The sequence below is a fragment of the Equus asinus genome, chromosome 13 (genome assembly GCF_041296235.1).
Source record: "Equus asinus isolate D_3611 breed Donkey chromosome 13, EquAss-T2T_v2, whole genome shotgun sequence".
Classification (NCBI taxonomy): Eukaryota; Metazoa; Chordata; class Mammalia; order Perissodactyla; family Equidae; genus Equus; species Equus asinus.
The window spans coordinates 48,657,167-48,683,803 of record NC_091802.1 but is presented as its reverse complement, the minus strand read 5'-3'; the positions used below and the strand labels follow the sequence as shown (position 1 = coordinate 48,683,803).

General features: G+C 43.9%; 1 protein-coding gene across 3 annotated transcripts in view; it reads left to right on the top strand.

Annotated features, from left to right (window-relative positions):
• Positions 1–26,637, top strand: part of PRKCA (protein kinase C alpha) — a 405,570-nt gene that overhangs the window by 277,097 nt on the left and 101,836 nt on the right. For all 3 annotated transcript variants that reach the window (XM_044746178.2, XM_014848021.3, XM_070483469.1), the window contains one exon: positions 1,624–1,752. In XM_044746178.2, coding sequence (XP_044602113.1) covers positions 1,624–1,752 — 129 coding nt within the window. The remainder of the gene's footprint in view (positions 1–1,623; positions 1,753–26,637) is intronic.

The window sequence follows — 26,637 nt, the reverse complement described above, 5'->3', positions numbered from 1 at the left end:
CTAAAAAATTTTGAAAACCACTGACCTAGACCAGTGCTTTTTGTTTTGTTTTCAACTCTTTTCCTTGGAATCCTAGGGCTTCTGGGGCTGCCCCCTGTGCTCCTTCCTCAAGGAAGGAGGCAAATAAGCAGGTGGGCACCAAGACCCCGACCCCTCCCTTAACTTCTGCAGAGAGGAAACCTCTTCCTGTGCCCTTACACATGGTAGGATTATAAGACTGTATATGATTCTGCTTGGAGGGGGCGGAGGGAGTGAGCAGCCACTTGTCTAGGCTAAGCTGTTAGTTTGCAGAGCAGGAAATGGAATCAGAGAGAGCAAGTGAGCTTCCCAAGATACAAAACCACTTAACAGCAGAGCCAAGACAAGAAGACGACCGAGTGCACTTTCCCCTCCGATGCCCTGCCTGTTGTCCATGTCCTTTCCAGAGGCTCAGGCATTTGTTTCAAGTTGCAAATTCTGCCCAGGCACTTAAAGATAGGATTTGGTTAACCCAAGCCGTGTCCATGGAACCGCTTTTCAAGAGTGTTTCTATGGCTGAACCAAGGTACATGATTTTGAACAGTTACCTTTGGACATAGAAGCCTAAACAGAATTGACATTTGTGAATCAGCTAATTGTTCTTTCCTCGTTGTGTCCCTTATCCTGCTTTCAGTGTTTAATCATAGCAAATATTCATTATTCATGATGCTCTTTGCAAATTACTTCACCATGTTCAAATTAAACACTCAAAATGAAACGGGCGTGAAGGCTCCACCTTGAAGGTTCCAGAAGAGCCTTGTAGCGTCCCTTCGAGGATGTGTGAGGATTCCAGTGGCCGTCCCTCCTTCTGGAAGCCTGAAGGTAGATGAACGATAAAGCTGGAACACCTACAGAGTCTTATGTTGGTGTTCAGTCACAGGATTCTTTTTCAGGGTTTCTTTGGTTCATTGCAACAAGACTGATCTTTTTTTATCCTCCCCCTGTCTCACCCACGTGATGTCAGCTAGTAAGGAATGGCTTATCATGCCAGGCATGTATTTGTTTTACTTGGAGTAATATTTATGTATTTGAAGACAGGTTTAAAATATCAAAGACAAGTTCTTTTAAAAACAACAACAACAACAAAAGCAGTATACTTAAGCCTTCTTGAAAGTGCAGAGTTAGCAGAGGAAAGGAAAATTTTATGAATTTCCTGTACGTGACCCACAGATTCTCACTCTGAGTGGTGATCTCAGAGAAGCATAAGAAATTCTTTGACAAAAAGTATCCTCTGTTTAAAATTTGTATGTTATTTGCCTCCATGTACCTAAAATATTAATTAGCCTGTGCTTTGTATGCATTTACCTATGTGAATTTTGTATACTGTTCAATATTTGAAGTGTTCACGGAAGACCAGGCAGGGGTATTTTGCTTCAGTTAAGACTAAACAAATGTAGTACAGATATTTTAAGGATATTGTCATGAAGTCTGAGCTGTAAGGGACATCTGCTAACAGTTCTTTATGTCACCAAAAACATTATAGCAAAGTATCGAGTTAGAGGGTAGCTCATTGTCACTTCTGCTCATACAACCAAAACACTGAGGAAGTGATGGTTTGAGTCCATATGCCCAGCCAGCCTCACCCCTCGCCTTCTTGATTCACAGCCTGTGATATGAATGTGCACAAGCAGTGTGTGATAAATGTCCCCAGCCTCTGCGGGATGGACCACACAGAGAAGAGAGGGCGGATCTACCTGAAGGCGGAGGTTGCCGATGAAAAGCTCCATGTCACAGGTAAGACCATCATGAAGAGGCGTAAAACATGCAACTTCTTGGTGGGCGTTCAGATGAAGGTCAGGCTGACGCCGAGACGAGGCTCAGAAACCGGGGCTTGTCATTGCCTCGGAGCTGGTCAGACTCAGAGCCACTGATTCACATTAACACGTCAACACACCTCCCAGGAGACCACTCTGTATGCCGAATTCCCAAAGACTCAATGTCATACAAAGTCAGAACCACCCTGTGGATTGAGGTACTCTGACAGCGTGGCCAGTGTATTGTCCCCCTGGTGATGGGGGACAGGGAAGCCAATTAAGCAAAATGCTGTTGGTAAGAGTGGAACTAGGATGAGGGGAGGCAGATGGATGATCCAGATGTTGAATAGCATCAGGCTATGATGACCTGATAAGTCCATCATAATGATGACAACATCAGCAGCCGCAGCCACCATTGAGCGTGTGTGCTTCCTCTGGGTTAGGCACGGTGCTAAGAACTTCACATAGATTAATTTGCATCTTCTTCACAACTACCGGATTATTAGCCTCATTTTCCAGAAGAGGAAACTGACGCACAGAGAGATCAGAGACTTGCAATGTCACAGAGTAAGCAAGGAGCCAAGATTGGATCCAAGGGGTTTTGACTGTATACCCTATATTTCTAATTATCACACCACGTGCACCTCATACAAACAGCCTAGCTGTGGGACCAGAATTCCCATCCAGGGGCCAGGACCCTCGTCGGGGCTGTGTCTGGGGGGGCTCTGTCATAGCGCAGCTTTTCCTTTGGTTTTCCCACCAAACCCACTTGAGGTTTATCAACACTGTCAATCAAGTTATCTTTGAGTGTTGTTGGCCCAGGACCCCATCCTGTGTCCTCAAGGTGCTCTGATGTGTCTGTGCTGTGACCCACCCCAGGTTGATTCATGGTTTAACTCTCGGATGTCAACCTTGTTTTCTTGCTCTTGGACCCCCTCGTGTACCACCATCTACTCTCCTTTCTTTGACAAGACGTTTGTTTTCATTTGATCGGCAAAGGTATTACCTTTCCATTTGTATTTAGGAATGCTGGGCTATCATAAAAATGGAAAGACTAACATTAATGTTATTTATTTGTAAATACCAGAAGATATTACAGACAAAGACTGAAAGGGTCTATTTAAGGGGAAACAAAAAGAGGAGAGAGTTCCAGAGAAGGCTCGCTTTTGAAAATAGCCTCATTTTTTTTTTTTTAAATAAGCAAATTTTCTACCCAATACTGTCCTCTCAAGTAAGAATTCAGGGAAAATCAAAGGATTTTGAGGTGTTTCTAGAAAAGAGTCAATACAGTTTGCCTCTGGATAACCTTATGGAGCAAACACCAAATATAGCTAATGGTTCAGATTGACTTGTGAATAAAATCTCTGTCATAGACATGGAATCTCTTGACCTTTTGTGTTTTAGAGAAGTTTCTTTATTTTCTCAGACCTATCCCTCCTGTACCCTTGCATTTGGGGCTGTGGCTGTCACCTCAATTTCCTTTCATTGGACTGATGCTGTCAACAGAGTCCATTCTGTCCTCCTCTGGGCTAACAGCCAGGGCCCCTCTGACCTCATGGGCACCGATGCTCTCTGCCCAGAGGAATTGGGGTTCTGTGGGGGCCATGAGCATGTCTGCACATCACAGCCTCACACTGTTTCTCTCTCTTTTCTACTGTGGCTCCTACCTTGTCAAAGTCATGTATGGAGGCAGGGAGCATGCAGTTTAGGAGAAAACTACCATAAAACATAGTCTCAAGAGGTGTTAAGGGATTGAGTAGCATCAAGTCGCAAGCCTATTGGCTAAACATTTCCATATTTTTCCTTAGCTTTATGAAGCTACCGCCATTGACAATATAATAGACATCATAGGTTAATAGAGCTAAATTGTGAGGTTCACAGCTCACTGTAAGGCAAGAATGTCTGGGCAGAATTTTTAAATGGGCAGCTCTCACTTGTTGTGCTTCTGAATACAGCAAAACACACACTGTGCATGCTGGTCCTGCCCCGTGCCTTCTCCTGTAATAAAAGCAGCAACTATATGATGCTGCCTAAGCTTTCCAGTCTCTTCTTTGAGCCTCGGGAGTCTTGCAGAGGTAACACTACACAGAGGGGAAACAGATGCACTGGCCACGGTGGCACATGGTACACAGGCAGAAGAGAAAGATCAGGTCCCATCATGCAAGGACAGCAAAGAGTGTTCTCCTAGGACTCATAGGGTAATTGTTCCACCATTGCCAGGAGTTGAACTTGACTCACAATTATAGAATCATCTTAGGGGCCAACACCCGTCACAGAGTTAGACATGGACTTTTCACGCATGAAAGCCAACCAGTATAACTTACAGCAACAATCTAGGCCAAGTCTCTTGAGGATTAGTCTAAAATATTTTGCATAGATATAGCTCTGCTCTGGGAATGTGAATTCAGCAATAGTTTAGTAACACAGCAATAGCAGCTGACGCTTATGAGCACTTCCCACAAAGGGGCACTTTCTAAGCACTTGTCCCAGTTAACTTTTTAAACTTGTGTGGAAGTTTACTTTGTAGATGAAGACACCAAGGCACAAAGAAATAAAATAACTCGTCCAAAGTCACAAAGACGGTAAGTTTAATATTTTAATGATAGCATCAATACGAATTGCGATCTCGTTTTAGTTCAGGCAGCCCTAACAAATACCACAGGCTGGGCGGCTTAAACAGCAAACATTTATTTCTCACAGTTCTGGAGGCTGAGAAATCCAAGATCAAGGTGAGGACTCTCTTCCTGGCTTGTAGGTGGTCTCCTTCTAGCTGTGTCCTCACAGGGTAGAGGGAGGGAGAGAGAAGAAGCAAGCTATCTGATGTCACATAAGGGCGCTAATCCCGTCATGAGGACTCCACCCTCCTGACCTAACCATCTCCCAAGGCCCCATCTCCAAATACCATCACCTAGGGGGTTAGGGCTTCAACTTATGAATTTACGGGGAGGGGGGTTGGAATACAAACATTCAGTCCTTAGCAAATCTATCTTAAAAACAGTTATTTGTGTGAAGGAAAGCCAAACTCAAGGAAATAACTAATAGGTAATCATTTCTCTAAAACTTTGAGTAGTTTTAGATTTGCAGAATCAGAATTAGCCTGGTTTTAATGAGAACACAAATATAAATAATAAACCATAAGGAGTAGAGCTTATGGTCCAAATGCAAAAAAAATCAGTTGTGAAAGTAGTACACAGTTCCCATGCACCCTTCACCCAGCACCCCCCACATTGACATTCTTTCATAAGTTTGGTTTAAGTATCAGAGGAGTCACATTTTTATATAGTACCTGATAAAGTTGTGAAAAATAGGTAGCTGTGTTCGTCACTGGAGATTGTTTTAAAGAGCCAAAGAGAAGACCTGAGACTTACCTTATTGCAATATGAGAGGCTGCAAGGAACACGAAGCAGAGCCGCTTTAGAGCAGTCCCTGCCATGAGGGCCCCTCCTGCCGTTACCTGCCTGCACCCTCCCCACCCACAGTGCAGGCAAGAGTTTGTCTTGACAGATGGTTTCAGCAACAATAGCTCCCATTTATTCAGTGCTTACTATGTACTTACTGTTCAGAGGACCGGACCCGTCTCTCTGCTGAGCGCTTTATATTCATTGTTTCATGGACCCCTCACAATTCCACAGAGTACTATTATTATCCTCATTTTCAAGAGGAACAAACAAGCTGAGAGAAGGGAAGGAAATTGCTCCAAGTTATAAGGTAGAAAAAAACGGGGTCGGGGCCTGAACCCAGGTCTGACTCCCACGCCCGCAGGCGATGAGCCTCCCCAGTCTCTCTGATTAAAGAGTCTGTTTTTGAATAAATAGCAAACCCATAAATATTTGCTAAACCCATATTCAGCACTCCACAGGTTCTCAGGGGCTGCAGAAGGTCCACATGTGGGACTTACACCCAGCGGGGAAAAGACAAACACGTGAAGGACTTAAAGAGCAACCCAAGTCCAGTGTAATTAAGTGTCACTTATGTGGGAGCTAAATGGTACACCACTGGGGGGTGCTCCAGGTCATGGAGGACAAGCGGGCAGGGAAAGTCCCCGTGGAGAAAGGAGACTGAAGGACTGGAGATGTTTGAGAGGTCGGGGGAAGAGAGCTCTCGTAGAGGGCTTAATGGGATGTGGGAATTAGCCTGGCTTTCATGAGAACGCAGATATAAACAATAAACCGTAATGAGTAGAGTTTATGGTCCAAATGCGAGTGATTTCTTGGAAAATGTACTTAAACCCTGAACAGCTGTGTTAATTGCTAGATTAGCTCTATTTCCATTTTACCTGTGCAGAATCGCTCAAATTGAAAATAATTCCCAAAGAAGAATAGAAACTCCCAGCGGACTTTGGGACAGAAATCACCCTTTTGAAATCAGAGATGAGTTCCCGTGCTAGATTGGTGAGGTGTTTATGGGAAAGTCCTCCACTTTCGGGGTGTATTTTTATTTCTTGCCTTTGGGCAGTGGTGATGTTATCTGAACAGAGTCATTCTTTTTCTTTCAATATGCGATTTTAATAGGTTTTCTACATTCCTGTGTGCTTGTTTATTTGGTTTGGAGGGGTAGTAAAAAAAAAAATTCCCTGATGGGAACAAATTTTCAATTTAATGTTGTAAGTAAATGGAAAACATATCGTATGCTTTATAGCTGTTTCAGGAACACATCTCTCCCACAAATAGATTATTCCGCAGAACAGTCTAATTTTCTTAGATACTTTGGGTTGCTAATTTGGCCTGGAGATGGAGGGTCTAAAACGAGTTCCATCTGGGAGGGGAGGCTCCTTGAGGGCTCTGAAGCTCCTTGCAGCTCAGGGATCGAATCCTCCTGTCTCTGCCTTCCTGGGGCTGTGTCGGATTCTGTCCCCATGTCTCACCACCCCAGCTATAGAGACTTGCCATCATGTTCTTGTGATTAAAACAATAATATTCCCTCTGTGTTCTTCCGCCTTATAATAGTGTATTTGCTACAGAGTCAAGGCGGTGAGACTCAGCTTCATATGATAATCATTCATTCCTTGGCTCATCCATTCATTATACAAATACTGAGCATGTGTCAGGCTCTCTGCCAGGCACTGAAGATGCTAAGGTAATTAAGACGGTCCTTATTCTGGTATGTGAGGTCCTTGTGGGGAATTAGGACGTGAAAAAAACATGGGGCAGTGCCCAGGTGCCTCAAAGTGTGGTGGGAACTAGATCTCCCAAGCTCCCCCCACAGTTCCGTTTTTCCCGTGTGTTCCTGAACTTCAGGAAACAGTGCCTCGCCTGCCGTGAGGAAGCTGCAGATGGCTTCACATGGAAGTGATAGTGGAACCAGGAGGACAGGTGGGGAGAAGGGGCATTTCAGGTAAAGATGCAGAGCCAGGGAAGGGCATGGTGTGTTCAGGACTGTGCTTGACACAGTCCAGGAATTTGGGGATTTTGAGTGTGAGGTGGGGAGAGCTGGAGGGAAATTTATTTCCATTTTCAAGGGTTAGGGCTACCATTTACAGTTTATAGATTGCACAGTTGTTAGGAGTCATGTAGGATAGGCTCTGAGTGAAAGAGTTATTTTTCAAACAGGAAGATTTTAAGTTCCAGGTGGCTATATTTTCAACAAGGATAGAGCATCAGCCTCCTGCCGTGAACTCCAGACATCACTCTGAGGTTCACAGTGACCCTCAACTTTGTCAGTGGTGGGAAAGGGGGCACAGCAGGTGGCCTCTTGGTTGCCTAAAAGCTGTGTAAGGATGCTTTTCCCAGTGGGAGACAGGCTTGTGGAATATAATAACCAGTATGGGGCTTCCAGCAAGGAGGAGTTGGACCGAGCTGCTTGCTTGAAGGAAAAGGTATTAGTTGGAGGTAATTTCTGTTAAATAAAATCTTGGCTGTGGGATTTGGAGCCAGCTGAGGAACACAGATGATGCAGCTCCTGTAGCTGGTCCTTTGGTTTGGGCTAGAGAGAGGGGGTCTGCAAGAACCTGCTTACCCTCAAGTTTATCCAGATCGTCTGTTATTGGTGATGCTACATTTGATCACCTGGTTAAGGTATTATCATCAGATCCCTCCAGTGCAAAGGTACCTTTTTCTGTTTATAATTAACAAGGAGTCTGGCTATCATACTTGCAGACCAACAACCTTTTACCCAATGGTTTTAGCATCCATGGATGAGCCTTAATCACTTGTTACAATGATGGCTGCGAAAGGCTGATTTTCTTTTCTTTTTTTTTGTAAAGATTGGCACCTGGGCTAACAACTGTTGCCAATCTTCTTTTTTTTTCCCCCCCCCCAAAGATTGGCACCTGGGCTAACAACTGCTGCCAATCTTTTTTTTTTCTGCTTTATCTCCCCCAACCCCCCCCCCCCGTACACAGTTGTATATCTTAGTTGCACGTCCTTCTAGTTGTGGGATGTCGCCTCAATGTGGCCTGATGAGTGGTGCCATGTCCGTGCCCAGGATCCGAACCCTGGGCCACCGCAGCGGAACCCGCGAACTTAACCACTGGGCATGGAGCTGGCCCCGAGGCGATTCCTTGTACATTCGTTAGCTGGCATTTGTCGGAAAGAAAAGCTTTCCCTTGTCTCCTCATACAGTTTTTAAAGCAGGAGCTTGGGCCCACAAGTTCTTTTTTACCGTCATTTTTTAATGTTCAAATTGTTTGAAATGTGGCCAGTGGGAGCCCCTTGAAACTGGTTTCGTGTCCTTTTGACATGACCCATCAGTTTTCTAGCACTTCCTTCCTTCCTGGAACAGAAGAGCTCACCTGTACTTAATGTCTCAGAGGAAGCTTGGGTGTTTTTTTTTTTTTTTTTTTTTTTCACTGGGAAATAACAAGAATGATGAGAAGCCAAGATCTGGGTGCTAGGGGTGCTCAGTGCTCGGGTGTTACTGCTTCTAAGCTCTTTCAGTAGACGGAGGTAGGAACTTTGATGACTTCACACTGGTGCTTCCAGTTCTGGTCTTAGCCCAGGGTTCGTTCCTACCTTTCCCTGGTCCCTAATCCATTCTCCCTTCTCCCTCAGCAAGATCCCTGGTTCCTGAGGACATCAGTGTGTTTACTCATTTCCTCCACCCTGTATTACATGCAGTTGAGTTTCAGAATTATTACACCAATACTTCTACCAAGAGCAAACCTAGTCTGTAAAGGTCAGGATCTTATTGCTCTTTTTTTCAATCCATAGATGATATCTCACCAAGGATATATAGTCTGAATATTGTTACTTGGAGTAAATATTTTTCTGTGTAGCACGTTGTCCATTTGACATACACCACTTGAACCAGGTGATCAAATTCAGCCTCCTCAATAAGGTGACAAACTGAAAGGATGTACCTCCTGATGTAATGTACTAGAAAGCATACAATATCACCTACCAAGTATCTTTGCCAAAATTTTATAATCTGAATCTAATCATGAGGGGGGAAAACAGACAAATCTAGATATTGGGACATTCTGCTTGATAACTGGCCTGGACATTTAAAAAATGCTGTAGAGGAGGAAAACTATTGCCCTACCCTCTAGGTTCTTCTGGGTCATCTAAGAATTGAATTGACATGAGACAGAATAACAGGAGAAAATCAAGCAAAGTTTAATAACATGTATACATGGGAGAAACCCAGGAAGTCTGAGTAACTTGCCAAAATGGCTGAAGCCGCTACCTTAAATACTATCTTCAACTAGAGACAAAGGAGGATGTGGGGGTAGTGGTTTGGGACTTCAAAGGAGAGGAAGGCAATTCACTTGGAGATGGAAAAGCGAATGTCTGATAAATAAATGTTTGCTGGGTCAAGGCCTTGCTAGGTGCCTTCCTGTCTACCACGCCTCGAGTCATTTATGGTGATAGCTCCTTCCTGGGACAGGCCTTCTATCTTAGATTCTTTTAGGCAGTTAGGGGAAAGGTCAGGGATTTTTTTAGTCTTTTGTCCTTAAAAATAAGTCAAAGACACACATTTGGGCTGGCAAATTCTGATCTCCTGCAATGTCAATGTCATGAAAAATGAAAACAGTCAAGGGGACTTGATTAAAGGAAACCAGAGACATGACAACCAAATGGAATCTGTAACACTTGATTGGATTCTGGATCCAAAAAAACAACTTATAAAGGACATTTGGGGGACAGTGGGGGAATCCAAATCTGGACTGTATTTTAGATGTCTTTGTATCAGCATGAAATTTCTGGGTGATAATGGCAATGTGATTATTGGAGGGGAATGCTGGAATGTTTTGGGGGTGACTTTTCCTGATGTCTGAAATTTACTTCCAAGTGGTTCAGCAGAAATAAAAAAAAAAAAAAAAGTAAAGTTGAAAATACATGCACATACACAGCATGTGTGGCAAAATGTTAATAAGTAGTGAATCTAGGTGGAGAATATATAGTTGTTGTTGTACTCTTCTTTCATCTTTACTGTTGGTTTGAAATTTTTTAAACCAACCAGACCTCCAGAAAGTTGGGCAACGTTAAGTTGGAGCTTTTTGTTCCAGCCGAGACAGCACTTAAATGCTCTCTGTAGGAATCATTCTCAGCTGAAAGGAGGCCCCCAGTAGAGCCAACATCAGAACTCCTGATGGGGATGCTAATGGACAGCCAGCCAGTCAAAACACAAGTAGCAGATGTGGAAAGGGGGACAAGAGAACAAATCACAGCAGCTGCTGGTATTTATGGAGTACTTTGGTCCTGCAAGAAGAGAAACCAACATCCGATTAAGCCCCTCCATGTACCAGGCCCTGACTGTATGCTTTCCTATGTAGTGTTTCATCACAACCACCGTTCAAGAAAAGCGCTGTCATCATCATCATTTGTAAGTGAGGAAACAGGCTGGAAGAGCTCCTGTGGCCTGCCCAAGGTCGCATAGCTGCTAAGTGGAGGACACTCAGCCCCCAGCTCCCAGGCATGTGCCTCCCACTTCCTTACACAGCGGAGTCCTGGCTCTGGCCAGGAAAGATTATGGGCTAGTTCACAGCCCTTTCTCTTTAGTACAGACGTGGCCCATACTGTTGCTTAAGTGTTTGTGATTTCATGTTTCCATCCTCCAATTAATAGTTGAGGCAACTCTGTGGTGGCCCTGAGGCACCTGGAATTACCCAGTGCCATTGGCACCACTGTGGGTGAGGGTCTGTCATCATTTGCCTCCCAGCCTCCATTTTCCAGGGCTTAAATAATAGCTGGAAACAAAAATGGCAGCAGGGAATCTGGCTGAAATCTTCCTTGCCTTAAAGTGAAGAATTAAACTGGGCCAGGAAGAATGGAAACAAATGCCCCTTCAGGGTGTGTTCTGATTATGCGTGAGTTGGCCAGACCTGTGACCTGCCTACACTCTTTTTCAGCCTGCCGTCGCTGGTGTTTTCTTACTGGCCCTGATTCTTTCCCATTGCAGGCTTGTCCTTGCTCTCGCGTTTTCACAGTCTTGGAAGAACCCATCGATAGCAGTCGCATGCCTTGAGTTTGTAGAGGCTTAAAATCCAGGCACATGCTTTGCCAAAGAAAACTGGAACTACCCCTAAGCTAAAAACCTACAGCTGTGCTGTCGTACCAGAGAGCGCTTGCACCTTGCCCATTCACAGGCATACACTTCTAGGTGAGGCCTGGGCATGTTTTCAATGGATTTATCAGCTGTATATTCTCCTTGATTGAATGTCACTAAATGTCAGGTGTCCCGTGTCTGTGGGACCCCTTCAACAGCCGGTCCCTTGCCTGCCTCTCCAGTCTTGACTCTTACGCCTCTCACCCCTTGGCACCCTGTCCCATTTGTAAAGAAAAGCTATGTGCCCCTTCCCCAGGTGCAGGCTATTTCCTGCCTCCTCACCTTTGCTTATACCCTGTCCCCTGCTCCATCAAGAACAACCTTTTTCTTTTAATTGAGGTAATGTTGGTTTATCACTTTATATAGATTTCAGGTATAGTTACCTTTATAAAGCCTCTCCTAACATTTTACGCCCTGCCTAAAATTGCCAACTTTCTCCCCATGTCCTTTATAACATTTATAACGTGATTTCACTTGCGTATTTATTTGCATGCTGATCTCCCTCTATACACAGTTAGCCTTTTGAGGTCAAACATGGTATCTTATCTCCTGTACCCAGCCCAGTCACTTGAATTTGTGCTTAATAATGTCTGTTAGGCAAATGATGATGATAGAAGTATCCAGTAGGCACAGCATAAAAAATTAAATAAATAATAAATAAAAAATAAGAAACTTTGTACTTTGTTCCTACATCCCAAATCTAAGCAACTCTTCCCATTTTAGCCCTATATCTGGATCAGGTTAAAATGATCCTGTTTTAGCCTAATTCATAAAGCCACATGACTTCTGGGATCCTTTAGAGAAACAGATTGTCGGCCAAGAAGGAGCTTGCATCTTCTCAAAGAGACATGTCATTATTTACATCCTGACTGTGGTATCTCATCCCGACCTATCTGTGGCAGAGCTAAATGTCAGATGTATACTAATGTCAATGAAAATAATCCATAACCAGTCTATAAATGAAAATTGGGGGGAGTTTATTCTGAGCCAGATCTGAGGACTGGCTTATGCCTGGGCCTTCCTTCCCCAAGGAAGGAAGGGCACCAAAGAAGTGGGAGTGTACAGAGTGGTTCTATACCGTCAAAGAGCATGTATCATATATGATTGAAATGTCCCTTTTATAATAGTCACGAGATTGCTCTGTCTGCACAGTGATTGATGGACACATCAGGTAGTAGGTCTGCTGTCTCAGTGGACACAGCAGGGTGGCAGGTCTTTTCTTGAGCTGGATGGTCACAGGTGCGCGCAGCAATCAATTCCTAGCCTACAGAGAGATGCTTATCCTTAAGGAAATGCCAATGTCAGAGAAGTTGCATCTTTATCTTAAGGCCATTTGTTGCTGTCTTTGGGACAAGCAAATGCTTAAAGCAGATATACAATGAATGCTCAATGGCCACGTCAGGCCCTTTTGGAAAAACAAGGTCAGGCCGAATTAGGTTTACACCAAATGGCTTCCTCAGATACTCCAGCATATCCTATTGCTTGCCATTTGTTTGTCACTAACTATCGGCATGCCCTCCTACGGGTGGTTATTCCTGCGTGGTCCGCTGTGCAGCAATTTGAACATAGCTTTCCACACTGGGTGCTTAGTCACTGGATGTCCATGGGAGGCAGGAAGACTAGGGCGAGTGGTAAAGGGTCCCCAGCATGATGTCCTTAATGCAGAGTTTGCTTTTGTCTTAGAATACCCCACTATCCAAGCTCAGAGTGGCATGGCTTCTCTTTCTCCTGCTTACGATGATCTCAAGCCCCTGGATTCTTTACAGGGGCCTCAGTCATCCATCCACTTTGAGTTCAGTGACTCCTGCCATGAAGAAACAGTCTTAAATATGGGCTTTGAATGCCTGCATCCCTGGGAAGAAGAGAAACAAATGATTTCTGGGGCCTCTTTCAAGATTACTCCATTAGCATATGGGGACATTGACATTGACTGAGCAGGTCATTCTTATGCAGGATTTTAATTGCTTCTAATTATAGGATTATCATTTAAGCACAAGATTAATTGCCATGAAATTATTGCAAGGAACTTGATCATCTTCTAGGAAGTAAATGCATTAGCCAAGTGAGGAATCTCTTAGAAGCTTGCAAATGATGTCTTTTTAATCGCTTCCATGCAAACTTTCTTTTAACTCTGATGGGTGGCGGGGTGGAAGAGATGCTAGGGGGATCAGGATGGAAGAGGAAACAAATAGCAGGTAGATGTCCCTTTTGGTTCCCCACCAAAAGGCTGGAAAACCTGAACATTTAGTGTTTGGGAGTCATTTGGTTCACCAGTGAAACTGTCCCCAAATAAATGCGGAGGTTTTTCCTCTCTTGATTCAGTTCATCTTCAGGGGTGGCTGAGAGTGGCCCACCAAAAAGCTGGATGAGGCGGATACTGTCTTATGGTCCCTTCCAACTCGAAGTTGCTCCGATATCCCCCACACGTTTTTTATTTCCAATGTTTTGTAAAGGAGCCCCTCCAGTTAATGTGTTGTATACACATGCTCTGGTTATTGGCATCGAAATGGTGCAGAGAAACATCAGACTATGTTCTTCACAGCTTCTAGGCATTTCCACTTGGAAAATTTGAGAGAAGTTAGCTCCTGGGGTCATTCTAAAATATCCCTGTTTGAATAGAGTGGGGAACGGGCCCCTGTGGGAGGGTCCGCCCCAGAGCCTGCCCCCACGGGGGACTTTGTGAGAAGAACAGTAGTTGTACGTTACCACCCATTTTCCTTGGTAATTAATGCAAGGTTTGTGGTTAATTAAAGACAGTCAGGGTCCCTTTTAAAACCAAGGCAAGCACTTTTTCTTAGAATAATGAAGCGAGAACAGATGCAAGGCAAACTTCCTATGAAAGTTTTCAAGGTGGGGGTGCTGAATTTGGGCAAAGTTCTGTGAGGGAAAGTGTTGCTTCACCAGCTTAGACCCACTGGAAGCAGGGAATATAATCAAAAGAAACGCCTGCTTCACTGAACACCCAATGGGGAGGTGGAGAGAGGAGGGCTCTTGTTCCGGAAAATAGCACATTGACTTCTCTTTCCCTTTGTTAATTCCCTCTGCCTGTCGCCAACCACTGCTGGGAGTAGGGAGAGAACATGTTTCTCTGGCTGTATATGGCCACTCTCATTTTATAGGCTGCCTGGGTGACTATCTGTAGAACTCTTGTGAATAAACATCTGCCTGGGAGGCCAGAAGAGAAAGTGTGTGTGCGCTACACGCTATAAACAGCACAGTCCAGCCTCGTTACTTCTTACTAATTCCTAGCTACTTGGGATGACCCTGAAGTCTCTCTCAGTCCCAAGAGAGCAGGGACTCTGTGGTTCTCAGAACTTCAAGCTTTGAAGGATGCTGATATATTTTGGGGGGTGGGGGGCAGTCCTCAGCACATATTAAATGACTAGCACTCCATGAAGAAAGGACTCAGGGGGCTTATGTTGATAAGACGATAAAAGTAACTTGCTTTTAGAGGAAGCTGTGGCTTTGGCTTTGAAATTAGGTAGATTAGATTTGACTCGCAGCTCTACTACTAACATGCTCAGTGAGTATTAGGGGTTGTTGCTCTATGAAGAGAGTTTTTCTTCTAGTCACATTGAAGTTAAAAGGTTCAAGAAAGAGAAGTTCATCAGTTTGTTAACACAGTAACTCTTTCTGTCCTGACTTGTTCCTGACATAGCGACAACCACAGTGGAACTCCAGCCACACCCAGGAAAGTCTTACCCCAGATTTCATTCATTTTTGCTTTACCATTCCTACCACGCACTACCCAGGAACACAGTGTGGAGCTGGCACTTGGAGAATTGAAAGGCCTCTGGATGAGTAAAACAGTTGCGTATTAAGCTGACAACATTAACCTTAAAGATTATAACTCGCTGGGGCCAGCCCCGTGGCCAAGTGGTTAGGTTTGCCTGCTCTGCTTCCGCGGTGCAGGGTTTCACTGGTTTAGATCCTGGGTGTGGACCTAGCACTGCTCATCAGGCCATGCTGAGGCAGCGTCCCACACAGCACACCAGAAGGACCCACAACTAGAATATGCAACTATGTGCTAGGGAGCTTTAGGGAGAAGAAGAAGAACAAGAAGGAAAAAAATAAAAAGATTGGCAACAGATGTTAGCTGGGCCAATCTTGGAAAAAAAAAAAAAGATTATAACGTGCTATGAACCTGGACCTCATCACTTAACCTCTCTGTTTCCCTCCCCTCATCTGCAAATTCAAATTAAGTCTCCTGAACTATATGGACTCTGAGGGTCCCTTCAGCCCTGGCCTTTTGCTGCTGTGACAGTCATTTCAGAAAGAGCTAAGCAGTGGTGCCGGTCAGCATGCCCCTCCTCACTGACCGTAGAGTTGGAGAGTCCAGGAATTCTGCAGCTGACACGGCCTGAGATGCCTCTGGTCTAGTGATGTTCAAACAAGTCTGAGCAGTAGACGCCTTCACATGACGTCTTGTTTGGAGTGATGTTCCCATTAAACAGGGCTACTCTAGTGGAAGGGGAGAGGATGTGGCACCCACCTTCCTCCTCCTCCTCTGCCTCCTCCGCTGTGACCCATGAGGAGACTCTGGACCAGAATTTGAAAATCACCAATGTGCTCCAAACCCTCGTTTTACAGGTGTAAACACTAAGGCTTACAGAGGGAACGTGACTACTAGGGTAGTGTGTTTGGGGTTGTAAGGGATAAAACCAAACCGCCACCCACTTGTGTAGGAAGGAGAATTCTGAAAAGAAATCTGAAGTAGCTTACGGAACTCAGGGATAGGAATGCTGTGGGACTATAGAAACAACTGGAAGCAGAGATTAGCTTTCTGAACCTCACCTCTTCTATCTAGATACTGCTGTAGCTCACCTTTATCACAGCGAGTTAGGCTTTTTCCACACTGCGGGAAACATGGCCCTAGACAGTCCTACAGCTTTGCCTCTCACGGCTTCTCTCCTGCTGTGTCAGGCACAAACCCAAAAGTCCCGGGGAAGGGCTTCATTGCCTCGCTTTGGGTCATGTGCTACCTCCATTCTGGACCAGTTGACTGTGGCTGAAGGGCAGGGTCTTGTAAGAGGGCAGATGAAGGTGGGGGAAGGACAGTTCACAGCAACAGCAGGTGGTGCTAAGCAGACAGAACAATAGAGACTGCAGGACTGCCGTAAGCCATTAGCCGGGGTTGTGCAGAAAGCTGGTTTGGGAATAGGGCCTGGGGCCAGGCTCCTGCCTTCTATTTTGGTGCCTTTTTCCTTCAACCACATTGCACATCCATGAAATTACTAAAGAGCATTGGCAGTGTCTGAGCTTCAGCACAAAAGTCGGGTATGACTCATACGTCCCTTTTGAACAAAGGAACACCTTCCTGGCCTGGCCAGTTTCCAGAAACAGCCAAGGATAAAGAAAAAATTTTGACTCAGTGACATTTGTCCAATCCAGCCACCCGGCACATTAATTACCCCTCTTATTTAGAAGGTGGAAAACAGCACACCAGGTTCTGAGTGAAATGGTGTTGATGGAGGAGAGGTTTAGTGATGGCGGTACCCACAGGAAGCAGAGTTCTTTGAATGGGGCCACAGTTAGAATACAGAACAAGTGGCCCAGGAAAGGTGGAGTCGTTTGATTAAGGCCTGGGAACTGGACAGAGCCTTCCGGCCTACGTTTTGAGCTGTTTGGCCTGAAACGACGCTCCCCTGGGCCGCTTTCTCTGCAGGCTGTGTGCTTACTTGGCCCTGGCGTCCCTGTTCTCTCACCCCTCGAGCTTTGCTTTCATGAGGAATTCCAGCTGCGAGAATGAACTAGTTGGCAACATGCTAACAATGCCTCTGGATTCTTAGCCTCTCTCTGAGAAAAGCCAGGCTACCTGGCTTCCATTCAGCCAGGGAAAAGAAAAGGTACATTTTATCCATGAATCATCGCCCTCGGTCCCTCCGACGGTTAGGAAAATGATGTGTCTCCTGCTTGGTTTGCGAACGGTGGTGATTATGCTCAGACTGGCAGGTCCCCTCCCCCTTCTGTCTACCCTAAAGCACTTGGATCTCAGATGCCCACTTCTTCAGGCCATATGGGTAAGGGACTCTTCATCCTGTGGATAGTCTTTGACTTGTGGGTCCTCCAACACTGGCTGTCTTCCCATTTAATCTCTGTCTCTACTTGACAGTTTTTCCAATTCAGCAATTGCCTTTGCATCCTGGCTCGGTGGTAATAAGCAGCTTGGTTATTTCACTGGGTTAAAAGTTTTACATGCAAGTTACTCAGCCCCCAGTCTTTTCTGTTCAGAATTAATTTAGTCTCGCAATTGGTTTGCCGCCTGTGGCCGCCTTGTGGTGGCCTAAAGTGTTGACAGATGGACCCAGTCAGAGAGATCCCAAAGGTAATCAGGACAGATTTTTTTTTTTTTTAACTGTGGTTGAGGTGAGCAGAGGCTTTGCCAGGTGAAACTCTCTTAGCCCTGACATCATAAGTTTAATTAATGTTTATCTTCAGCTTTGTATTCTCAGATTAAGGACTGCAATGCTATAACAGATAGAGAGGCTGAAACAAATGGCTTATTTTAATTTTGTCTCTCTCTCCAAGGACCGTAGTGTTCCAGAGACAAGTACTGATAATCTGTTGTTCACGTGAATCCCCAAGAGCCCTGATAAGTACGTCCCTTAGAGAATGAGCTCTGAGCCCATTTTTGGGGACGAGAATGTGTGAGAGAGCTGTTGATCCTGCAGGTGGTGGGAACAGGCTGGAAGTGGGACAGTGGATCCCTTTCTGCCCACTGATGGAGGCAGTATGCCCTCATGCGTGGACTGTTGTTGGCTAACCAGGCATCGTGGGTGATGCTCAGCCAGGACGTTCCTCATAGGGAGGCCCAGCAAAGGCCAGCGGAAGTGGGACTCCCTCACGCAAGCTAGCAAAACCAAATTCCTGCTTGTGACCAGCCTCCCGGCTTCCTGCACCTCGTCCCTTGTATAGAGGTGATGGGAAGAAGGTTGGTTTCATTGGGCTTTGTCTCTCGAGGGTTCAGCTACTTCGGGGAGGAAAGTAAAGAACCAATAAAGATTTTTGTCTTTATCTGCCACACTGATGTGAATACTTATGATTTTATTAGCAGCTGCCTTGGAGCGAGGCCTGATTTAATTTAATCTCCGTGATTATTTTCAGTTCAGCTGGGTCTATTTTAAGCAGGGATGAAGGGGAAGTAATCAGACCCAGGGGGCAGATGAGGGATGCACAGGAGGTACCTTCCACTCCCCTCCCTGGTTACTCAAGCTTAACCTCTCTTGATAGAAAGCAAATAACTTCATGAAGACAGATCAGCCAGACCAAGTTCTAGTTCTGGCCGTGTTTATCTCTGCTATTGCCTGGTTCCTCTGAGAAAAGAAACATTATATCAGCTGAGGGATACAAGGTGGGAATAATAATTATGCAGCCAGAAATACAAATGGAGCGATTCCCTCTGGTGCCAGGAGAGAACTAAATAATGACACCTTCCCTTGCCTCTTGTTTGCTCCTTTTGCAAGTGTGGGGCATGGGAATTGGCCACCCCAAGATATGTCTCTTTGGCATGAGGATTATTTGGGGCTGGTTACTTTTAATAAACTGCACACAGGAAAGCAACTCTAAAAAGTGGAATTTACTTACTCTTTGTTAAGAGAGATTTACATTGTAAAGGAAATCTCCATCTGTAAAGGTGTCTCCCTCTCTACCAGGAAGAAGGGGGGAATGACCTTATCTCTAGAAACTCTTTATCAATGCCAAAGGCAAGGACTTAAATCTTCATCTTGTTTATTGTACTTGTATGGTAATGTCCCATGATCCACTCCCCCTCCACTCCCAACATCCTCCTTTGTCTTTAGCTGAAGATGATATTTAAGGTGGTGGCTTCAGCCATTTTGGCGAGTTGCTCAGCTTGCCTGAGCCTCTCCCATGTATACGTGTTATAAAGCTTTGTTTAATTTTCTCCTGTTATTCTGTCTCAAATGAATTTAATTCGTTCTCCGGTCAGAAGAACCCACAGCGGGTAGAGGAAATGTCTTTCTCCCCTACACAAGCTATCCTTGTGTTCTTGTCACTCTTTCTCTTTGGAGTGCTTTGATGCCCTGGAATCAGGAGTTTGGGGAGCAGGATGCCAGAGACTCCCAGTTTGATGGGTGTCGTCAAGGTCAATACGTTAGACAGAAGCTCCCTCAGTGAGACCCAGAACCAAAGATCTTGTGGCCTGGGGCTGCCGTGCCAGCCATGAGCCCAGGAGCAGGTTCCCAAGGCCGCTCCCTGCTCCCGGGGCAGCCCTGAGGGTATGCATTTGGTTTGGTACCAAGAGTGATGCAGAATGAGAGAGATCTATCCTAGTTCTGTATGCCAGTTTTGGAGGTGGAAAGTTCCATCCCCACTGGGCTGTTGGTCCCGTGTGCCTAGAGCCCTCATCTTTTACTTGAAAACATAAGTGCAGAATCCTGGCACTTTATAAGGGTGTCTGGCACACAGTAAGTCTCAGTGCATGTCTGTATGATGGCTGTTTTTTTCCTGGATGATACTGATGTTGATGATGATGATGATAAAAATAGGAGTTATTAATTACATATTTTGTGCCAGGCATCATGCGGTTTGACTTGTATAATCTTGCTTAATACTTCCAGTTCATATTGGGTGAGACTCTTCTTATCTCCATTTTATGATGAGGAAGTGGAGGTGAGGAGGGTTTCAGGGACTTGACAAGGTCGAACTAGAACTTGAATCCGGGCAGAACATTTCTATTCTGTGTCCTGGAAGTTTCCATGAGAACATGACCAAAGATTTTCTGATGCAGGCTAACGAGTCACCTGCATCCACGTTGGTTTAGAACCTGCTCTCCCACCACCCCGTGGGGTAGAGATGCCCTGAGAGAGGGAGCATTTCTTGGTTTGAGGCTGAGTGTGGGAATGGCCAGAGGAGGTCAGATGGACCAGGTAATCTCGATGACTCATTAATGCCAGTGCAGTGGGCCTGTTAACCACTCACTCCTCCATGCCAGGTTTCTCCAAGCATGGTGATGTTCAGTATGCAGACTACTGCTCCCACGCCAGACCCGTGAATCCAGTTCTGCAAGAGTGGAACCTGCAAATCTTTGTCGTTAGTGAGTTCTCCAAGGTGATTCTTATGCACAGTAACATTTGGGAACTGCAGCTCTGGGTACTTTCAGCTCCACTCTTGTAGTAGGGTAGGTTTACTTAAAACAAAAAGGTGTCCATATATTTGGGATGGTGTTTGGAATTTATTCAAACTAGAGCACTCCGTTACCCAAAACACAGATACACGGGGAAACACAGTAGCACCTCAAGGCAGGGAAGGAGGTGCGGTTAATTGTAGCCTTTCATTTTGAAGGCCCAAGGTTCACTCTTAGTACCATCCAGAGATGGCCAGACACCTAGAGACCAATTCCAATATAGTCCTGACTGAGCAATACACCAGGATGCCAGTTTATTAATTTACAGAGAGAAATAAAATTGTCCATGTGTCTGTTGACTTGATCAGAACAGTCTCTCCAGGGTAGTGAAGATACCCAAGAAGGCAAATCTTAACCCATTTTATTGGTTTGCTATGTACAACACTGTCCCATAGGCCACCAGTAGCATAAATCCACTTTGGCAGTGCCTTCTTTCTCTGTAGACAAACCTCAGGAGACACAGAACACTGCCAAGTGAACATGGAATTATAACAAGGCAGTTAGATAAGTATTTAATGGCATCAGGCTAAGATTTAACATTTGTCTCAAGATGAGTGCAGCTCTTCTCCTTGGGCCAGTCTCACAAACCCTCGTGGTGTCTGCCTCAGGGCCTCTGATTTCTCTGCCTGATTTGAATACAGAAATGCAGGACAAAGGCTGGTCTTGTAAGTCTAGAAACCCTCTGTCTCCTGCAAAGGTCTTCACAAAGCCTGCTCTGATCCATTGTTGATGGAGCCTGGAGCTTGTCGACTCTTGCTTCCCTCATTTCTTTGTGCCTGAGGAAGGGGGAATCGCCCATTATGGCTGCAAATTTCAGCAAGTCCCTTTATGTTAATTCTTTGCAGAAATGCCTTCTCTGAAATCAGATTCTCTGTCTCTCAGATGATCTGTATGAAATAACTCCAAGTCGTAGAAGAGCAGTGTTTATCTTAGAGCCAGTTCTTAGCTTCAGATCTGTGTTAAACCTCAGAAATCATCAGGGAAGCCAAAATTGCAATGTTACTATTTACTTTTCTCACCACACCCTTGATAAGACTTTTACTCTACGTATGGTTATTTGGCCACTTGTATTTCTTTGTCTTTGATTTCCCTCTTGTTCAAGTTTCCTACAGGGTGTTGAAGAATTTTCTTACCAAGTCAGGAGAGCTCTTTAGACATGAATAAATAAATGATAATAGCCCTTTGTCATATTTGCTGCAAACTGCGTTTAGATTTCATTCACTATGCTTCTCACAACACAGAAGCTTTTATAAGTTTTAAGTTTTTACACAGTTAAATCTGTCAAACATTTCCTTTTTTATTTCTTCCATTTGTTTTCTTTCTTTTTTTTTTTTTTGAGGAAGATTAGCCCTGAGCTAACATCTGCCACCAATCCTCCTCTTTTTGCTAAGGAAGACTGGCCCTGAGCTAACATCTATGCCCGTCTTCCTCTACTCTATATGTGGGACGCCCACCACAGCATGGCTTGCCAAGTGGTGCATAGGTCCACACCCAGGATCCAAACCGGTGAACCCGGGGCCACCGAAGCGGCAAGTGCAAACTTAACCACTGCACCACCGGGCCAGCCCCTCCAGCACATTCTTAACCTCTACACTGAACTGCTGCCTGTTGTGTGTGGCTTTGCTTCTGTTACCACTTCTGCTTCCTTGTTATTTGTTTTGTTTTCAGTCTTTTGTTACACTGTGTTTTGTTTGTATTTCTCTTTTTCAGACATTTTAGAAAGTATAACTCTTGCTTTAATTCTACTGAGGACCATCTTAACGATTCATGCCCAAACATTTTTTTATTCTGCATTTCTCTGATCATCAAAGGACAGAATGAAGTAGTATCTTCTGACCCCCTCCCTCCAGTGCCTGCTGTGTTCTCCTCCCTTAACACCCCCTATCACCTCCCATCCCATTTCCCATTTTTCTTACCGTAAAATTATCTAGAGTGTGGGATTCCTAATTATTGTAATTTTATATGATTTATAGTTTTATATGATTTATAGTTTTCAATGATTATTTTTCACATTAGTATGTTCAACTGATTTTAATGATTACTGCTTATCCTCATATATTATGACTTCTCCATTCTTGGACTTTTACTTCATCTTCATCCTGCAGTCCTATTAGCTTGCCTTTAAATAACTTTCTCAGGAAAGGCTTGCAGGTGATGTATATTCTGAGCCCTGGTATATCTGAGAATATGCCATATGAATGGCAATTTGGCTAGGTGAGAAATTTGAGGGCAATAAACTGTTTCTCCAAACTTGGTAAGCAATGCTTCCTTTTCTCCTCAAATTCAGTACTGCGTACAATGAGAAGTCCAATGACAACCTGGTTTTTGTTGTCCTATATGTAACCTATATATTCTAAGAAATAAAAACAAAAGATATTTGGTTTTTTTCTTTGTAATTAAACATTTTCTAGGACGTTTCTAGTTGTAGACGTCTTTCCATTAATTTTGCTGGAATAGAGTACCTTCCTTTTAATTCAAATGCTCCATAAATTCCTATCATATTGAATTACTGCTTCTTTCTGTTTCTATTTGTCTTCTTTCATCCTTAGGACAATGATACGGAACCTCTTAATCTCAAATTCTTGTGTCTGATGAGCAGTAAACCAATCACTGAGACATCAGTGCTTGGAGATGGAGAAAGGTTTAATCAAATTGGCCAAAACAAGAAGGCAGGAGCATGGGTTCTCTCAAATCCATCTTAACATGAGAAGAAAGCAGGGGGGTTTTATAGAGCTAAAGGGCTTGGCAGGAGGAGTTTCAAAGAAACAAAGGGGCAGTCTTTCCCTCCAGAGAAGCCCTTAGGCGGTCTGACTTCTGGGTGTCAATGGCAGCTGGGGGCTGGTTGTCTGATGATTGCAACCTCCTTGAATGTGTTCTCTTTCTTCTACAAGAGGAGCTCACAAATCCTCCCCACCCCTGAATCACCCTGTAGGTTAAACAAGAAAACTTATTGATTATCTACAGGAACTCTCAGGTACCCGGCTTCAACACTCTAATTCTCAAGTTATCTCCCATTCTCAGTCTTCCATTTTGGTTATCTTCTCTCTCATCACCATCATTTTGTCCTTTGGCCTGCATTCTGCAAGAGCTTTTCAGGATTCTTTCACAGCACTGACTTAATTTTCTCCAATGCCAGGTCTGCTCTTTACTGCTCTGTGGTTTTAAGTATGTTACTACAATTTAAGTTTCTTTGTAGGCATTTCTTACTTGCCCACCTCCCTTCATCTTGTCTGCCTCTTTGTATAACCTTCTGTCATTAAAAAAGTCTCATCCTGTTTGTCTTCCCTCTCAACCTGTTTGCTCAAGTGGCTTGCTGTTCTTGTTTTATGGAGATGGTATTTTCTTGCATTTCCCAGCAGTTTATATGGAGTTTTCTCAAATATTCTTTTGTGGTCCTTTTTCCCTCAGTAATCCAATTTCAAATGTGTTCTCTATGATGCTATTCCCTTCCCTTTACTCATCAATATATTTTTTAAATGGGCCACATATTATGTGTGTGTTTTCTTTCTTTCTTCATTTTCAAATAAGGAAGGCTATATCCCAATTTGGTGTTTGCCAAAATATGCTATGTTGAGATTCCTCATTGGCTCTGTCTACCATCTACTTGGCTACTGGTGAACTATCTTCCTTCAAAATTAATCTGGCACTCAAGCTGATGTGTGTGGTTCCTAATCCGATATCAGTGTGTCTTTGCTGGACCCAGGTGGGATCATATCCATTTCTTTGTGTGTGGTAATCACACACACAACCAATGGCGTCCATTTAAAATTAGAATCCCACTGACACCAAGGTTCTTCTTACTTCCCCACCTGTCCATTCTGCTTCACACGTGGGGCTCATAACCCTCAGGATGTAATCCACCAGCCCTTTCATTCAGCTGATCCTTTGGTTTTTCCTTTGGAAGTTACACTGTGTAGAATGATAAGAGAAAACAGCATTTTGGCCCCTGAAATTAGAGGACCTCTGCAGTAAAGGGATACCTCCCACGTTTTTTGGCTGGTGAAGACGCTGTTCCTCTGAGCAAAGGGGGGGACTTAAAGAATCTTCCTGCTATCTTTCAGGTGCACAGAAAGGAATGTGCTGTTTCGTGCATCAAGGATGGCCAGACCACTGATAATTTTTTTCTTAATGCCAACCCATGAGGCTAATAGTAGAAATTTCTCTAAGATCGCAGCAAGTGGTTGGTCGGTCTCAACTGCGGGTTTCTGTCTTTTCCAAGGTTGAGGTAACATTTCAGAGGGACTCAAGAGAAGATTGCATTTCAGAGGTTGCCAACTGGTTACCTTAATTCAGTGTAGAAATCTATTGATTTCTTAATCAGCTCTTAGAATTGCCACTGTTTCTAGAAAGTCTGGTTAATTAGAAGAGGAATAAATTCCTCTTGGCTACTCTCAGTTGAATCTAAGCTGCCCACCATCGTTTCTCACGGTAAACATTATTCCTCTGTTTTCATGCTGTCACCTACTTTGTCACTGTGTGGGTAGCTTTTCAATGTACTGCCATTGGTGGAGTCTGTCCTTTAAAGGCTGAGGCAGAATCTGTTTCACTCAGTTCTGCATCATCTCATTGGTCATTTCCCCTCCAGCTATGATGTTTCTAAACCTTCAGATACTTTAGACGGGACCTGAAGGGCAGCAGAGGCCAAAGGGAGAGCACCCCAGCCTGCTCTGCCTGCCACTCACTTTCCTGGGCAATCTCTAGTGAATTGTGTAATCTCTCTGGAAAGCAGTAGAGTTGGTTGGACTGGGAAAGATTCCTTCCACTTTGAACATAAGCTGCTGCAAATTGATTTTCGAAGCATATGTTTATGGCTTTGTTTTTATAGTATCACCTGTGTCCAAAGTTCTGTGTTTCCAGTGTGGAGACTAAGTAGTTAAAGGTCCTGCATCCTGGAAATAGTTCCTAGACTAGGGGTCGGGGGTCGGGGGAAGGAGTCATAGGATGCCTTTGGTATGACTTTTCGGGGATAATTTGGCAATATATGTCTGGAGTATTGAATGATTTTGGACCCTTTGATCCACTTCTAAGAATGTATCCTAAGGAAAAAAATCAGAAATTCAGGTGAATATTTATGCATGAAGATGATCGTTTGCTATGTTATTTATAAAGGTGAAGAATTTTGAATTATGTAGATGGCCCCAAACAGAGAGTTGATTAAATAAATTATGATATACCTGGAAAATGGGATGTCAGAGATTTGAAATATTTTCAAAACATGCTTTGTAATCTTATAAAGGCAGGATCTAAAACTGTATTCATAGATATGAATTGTATAACAATAAATATTTCAACGTAAATATATGCAGAGCAAAGAGACTGGCAGTAAATACACCAATATGCCAACAGTGGTTCTCTCTTACAGCAGAAATATAGGTTATTTTAATTTTCTTCCTTATACTCTTATGCATTTAAATTTTTGTATGATGAATACATCCATTACTCTGATAATAAGAAAAAATAAATATTTCTTAAAATCTTCCTATGTTGTTTTTATAGAATCATTTCAGTCTCTTATAACCTGGAAAAGATTACTTCTCTCACAACCAGATTCCATTTTCTTTTGCAACATCAGGTCTATAGAACTTTAATAGAAAATTTTATTTTCCACTAACTATAAGAGAAAAAGTAGTGAAATATTTATGATCCTTTTCCAAGGACCCAATGTCGCTCTTTCTCATCTCACTCCATACTCCTCTAAGTTGTCTTTGATAAGTTTTATTCCAGTGGGACTTGGATTGGAGAGTTGCTGATGCTTATTTTCTGGTATATGAATGGCCACCGGATTTACTGGGACAGAAATTACATTCTTATCTCCAAGCAATGAGTCTCACCAATGAAACAGAACATTCACTAAATAGGTCCTAAAATGTGAAATTACTTATGTCCCTGAATCCAGATTTATGTATAGGTTGTGGTGGGGGGGGGGGGGCAGTGGATGGCTAAACAGGTGTATTTCTAGTGTATCTCATTCTTCCTGCCTTTGTCTTTGGCAATGAAGAAACAAATATTGCAGAACTCATGGGTCATATTTTATTGACATGGAAGGGATCAAATCCAAAATTCTGTGGTTTCAGCAGACAGTATCGGCAGACTTGACACAGCATAATTGGAACAAATGGAGCAAACCAAACAGCACCAAGAGGCCAGTTTGTTCACAGGATCACAGTCTATTGTTACGTGATCAAAAATTGTTCATCGTTGTTGAACAGTGAACATTTTATTCCTGAAATCTCG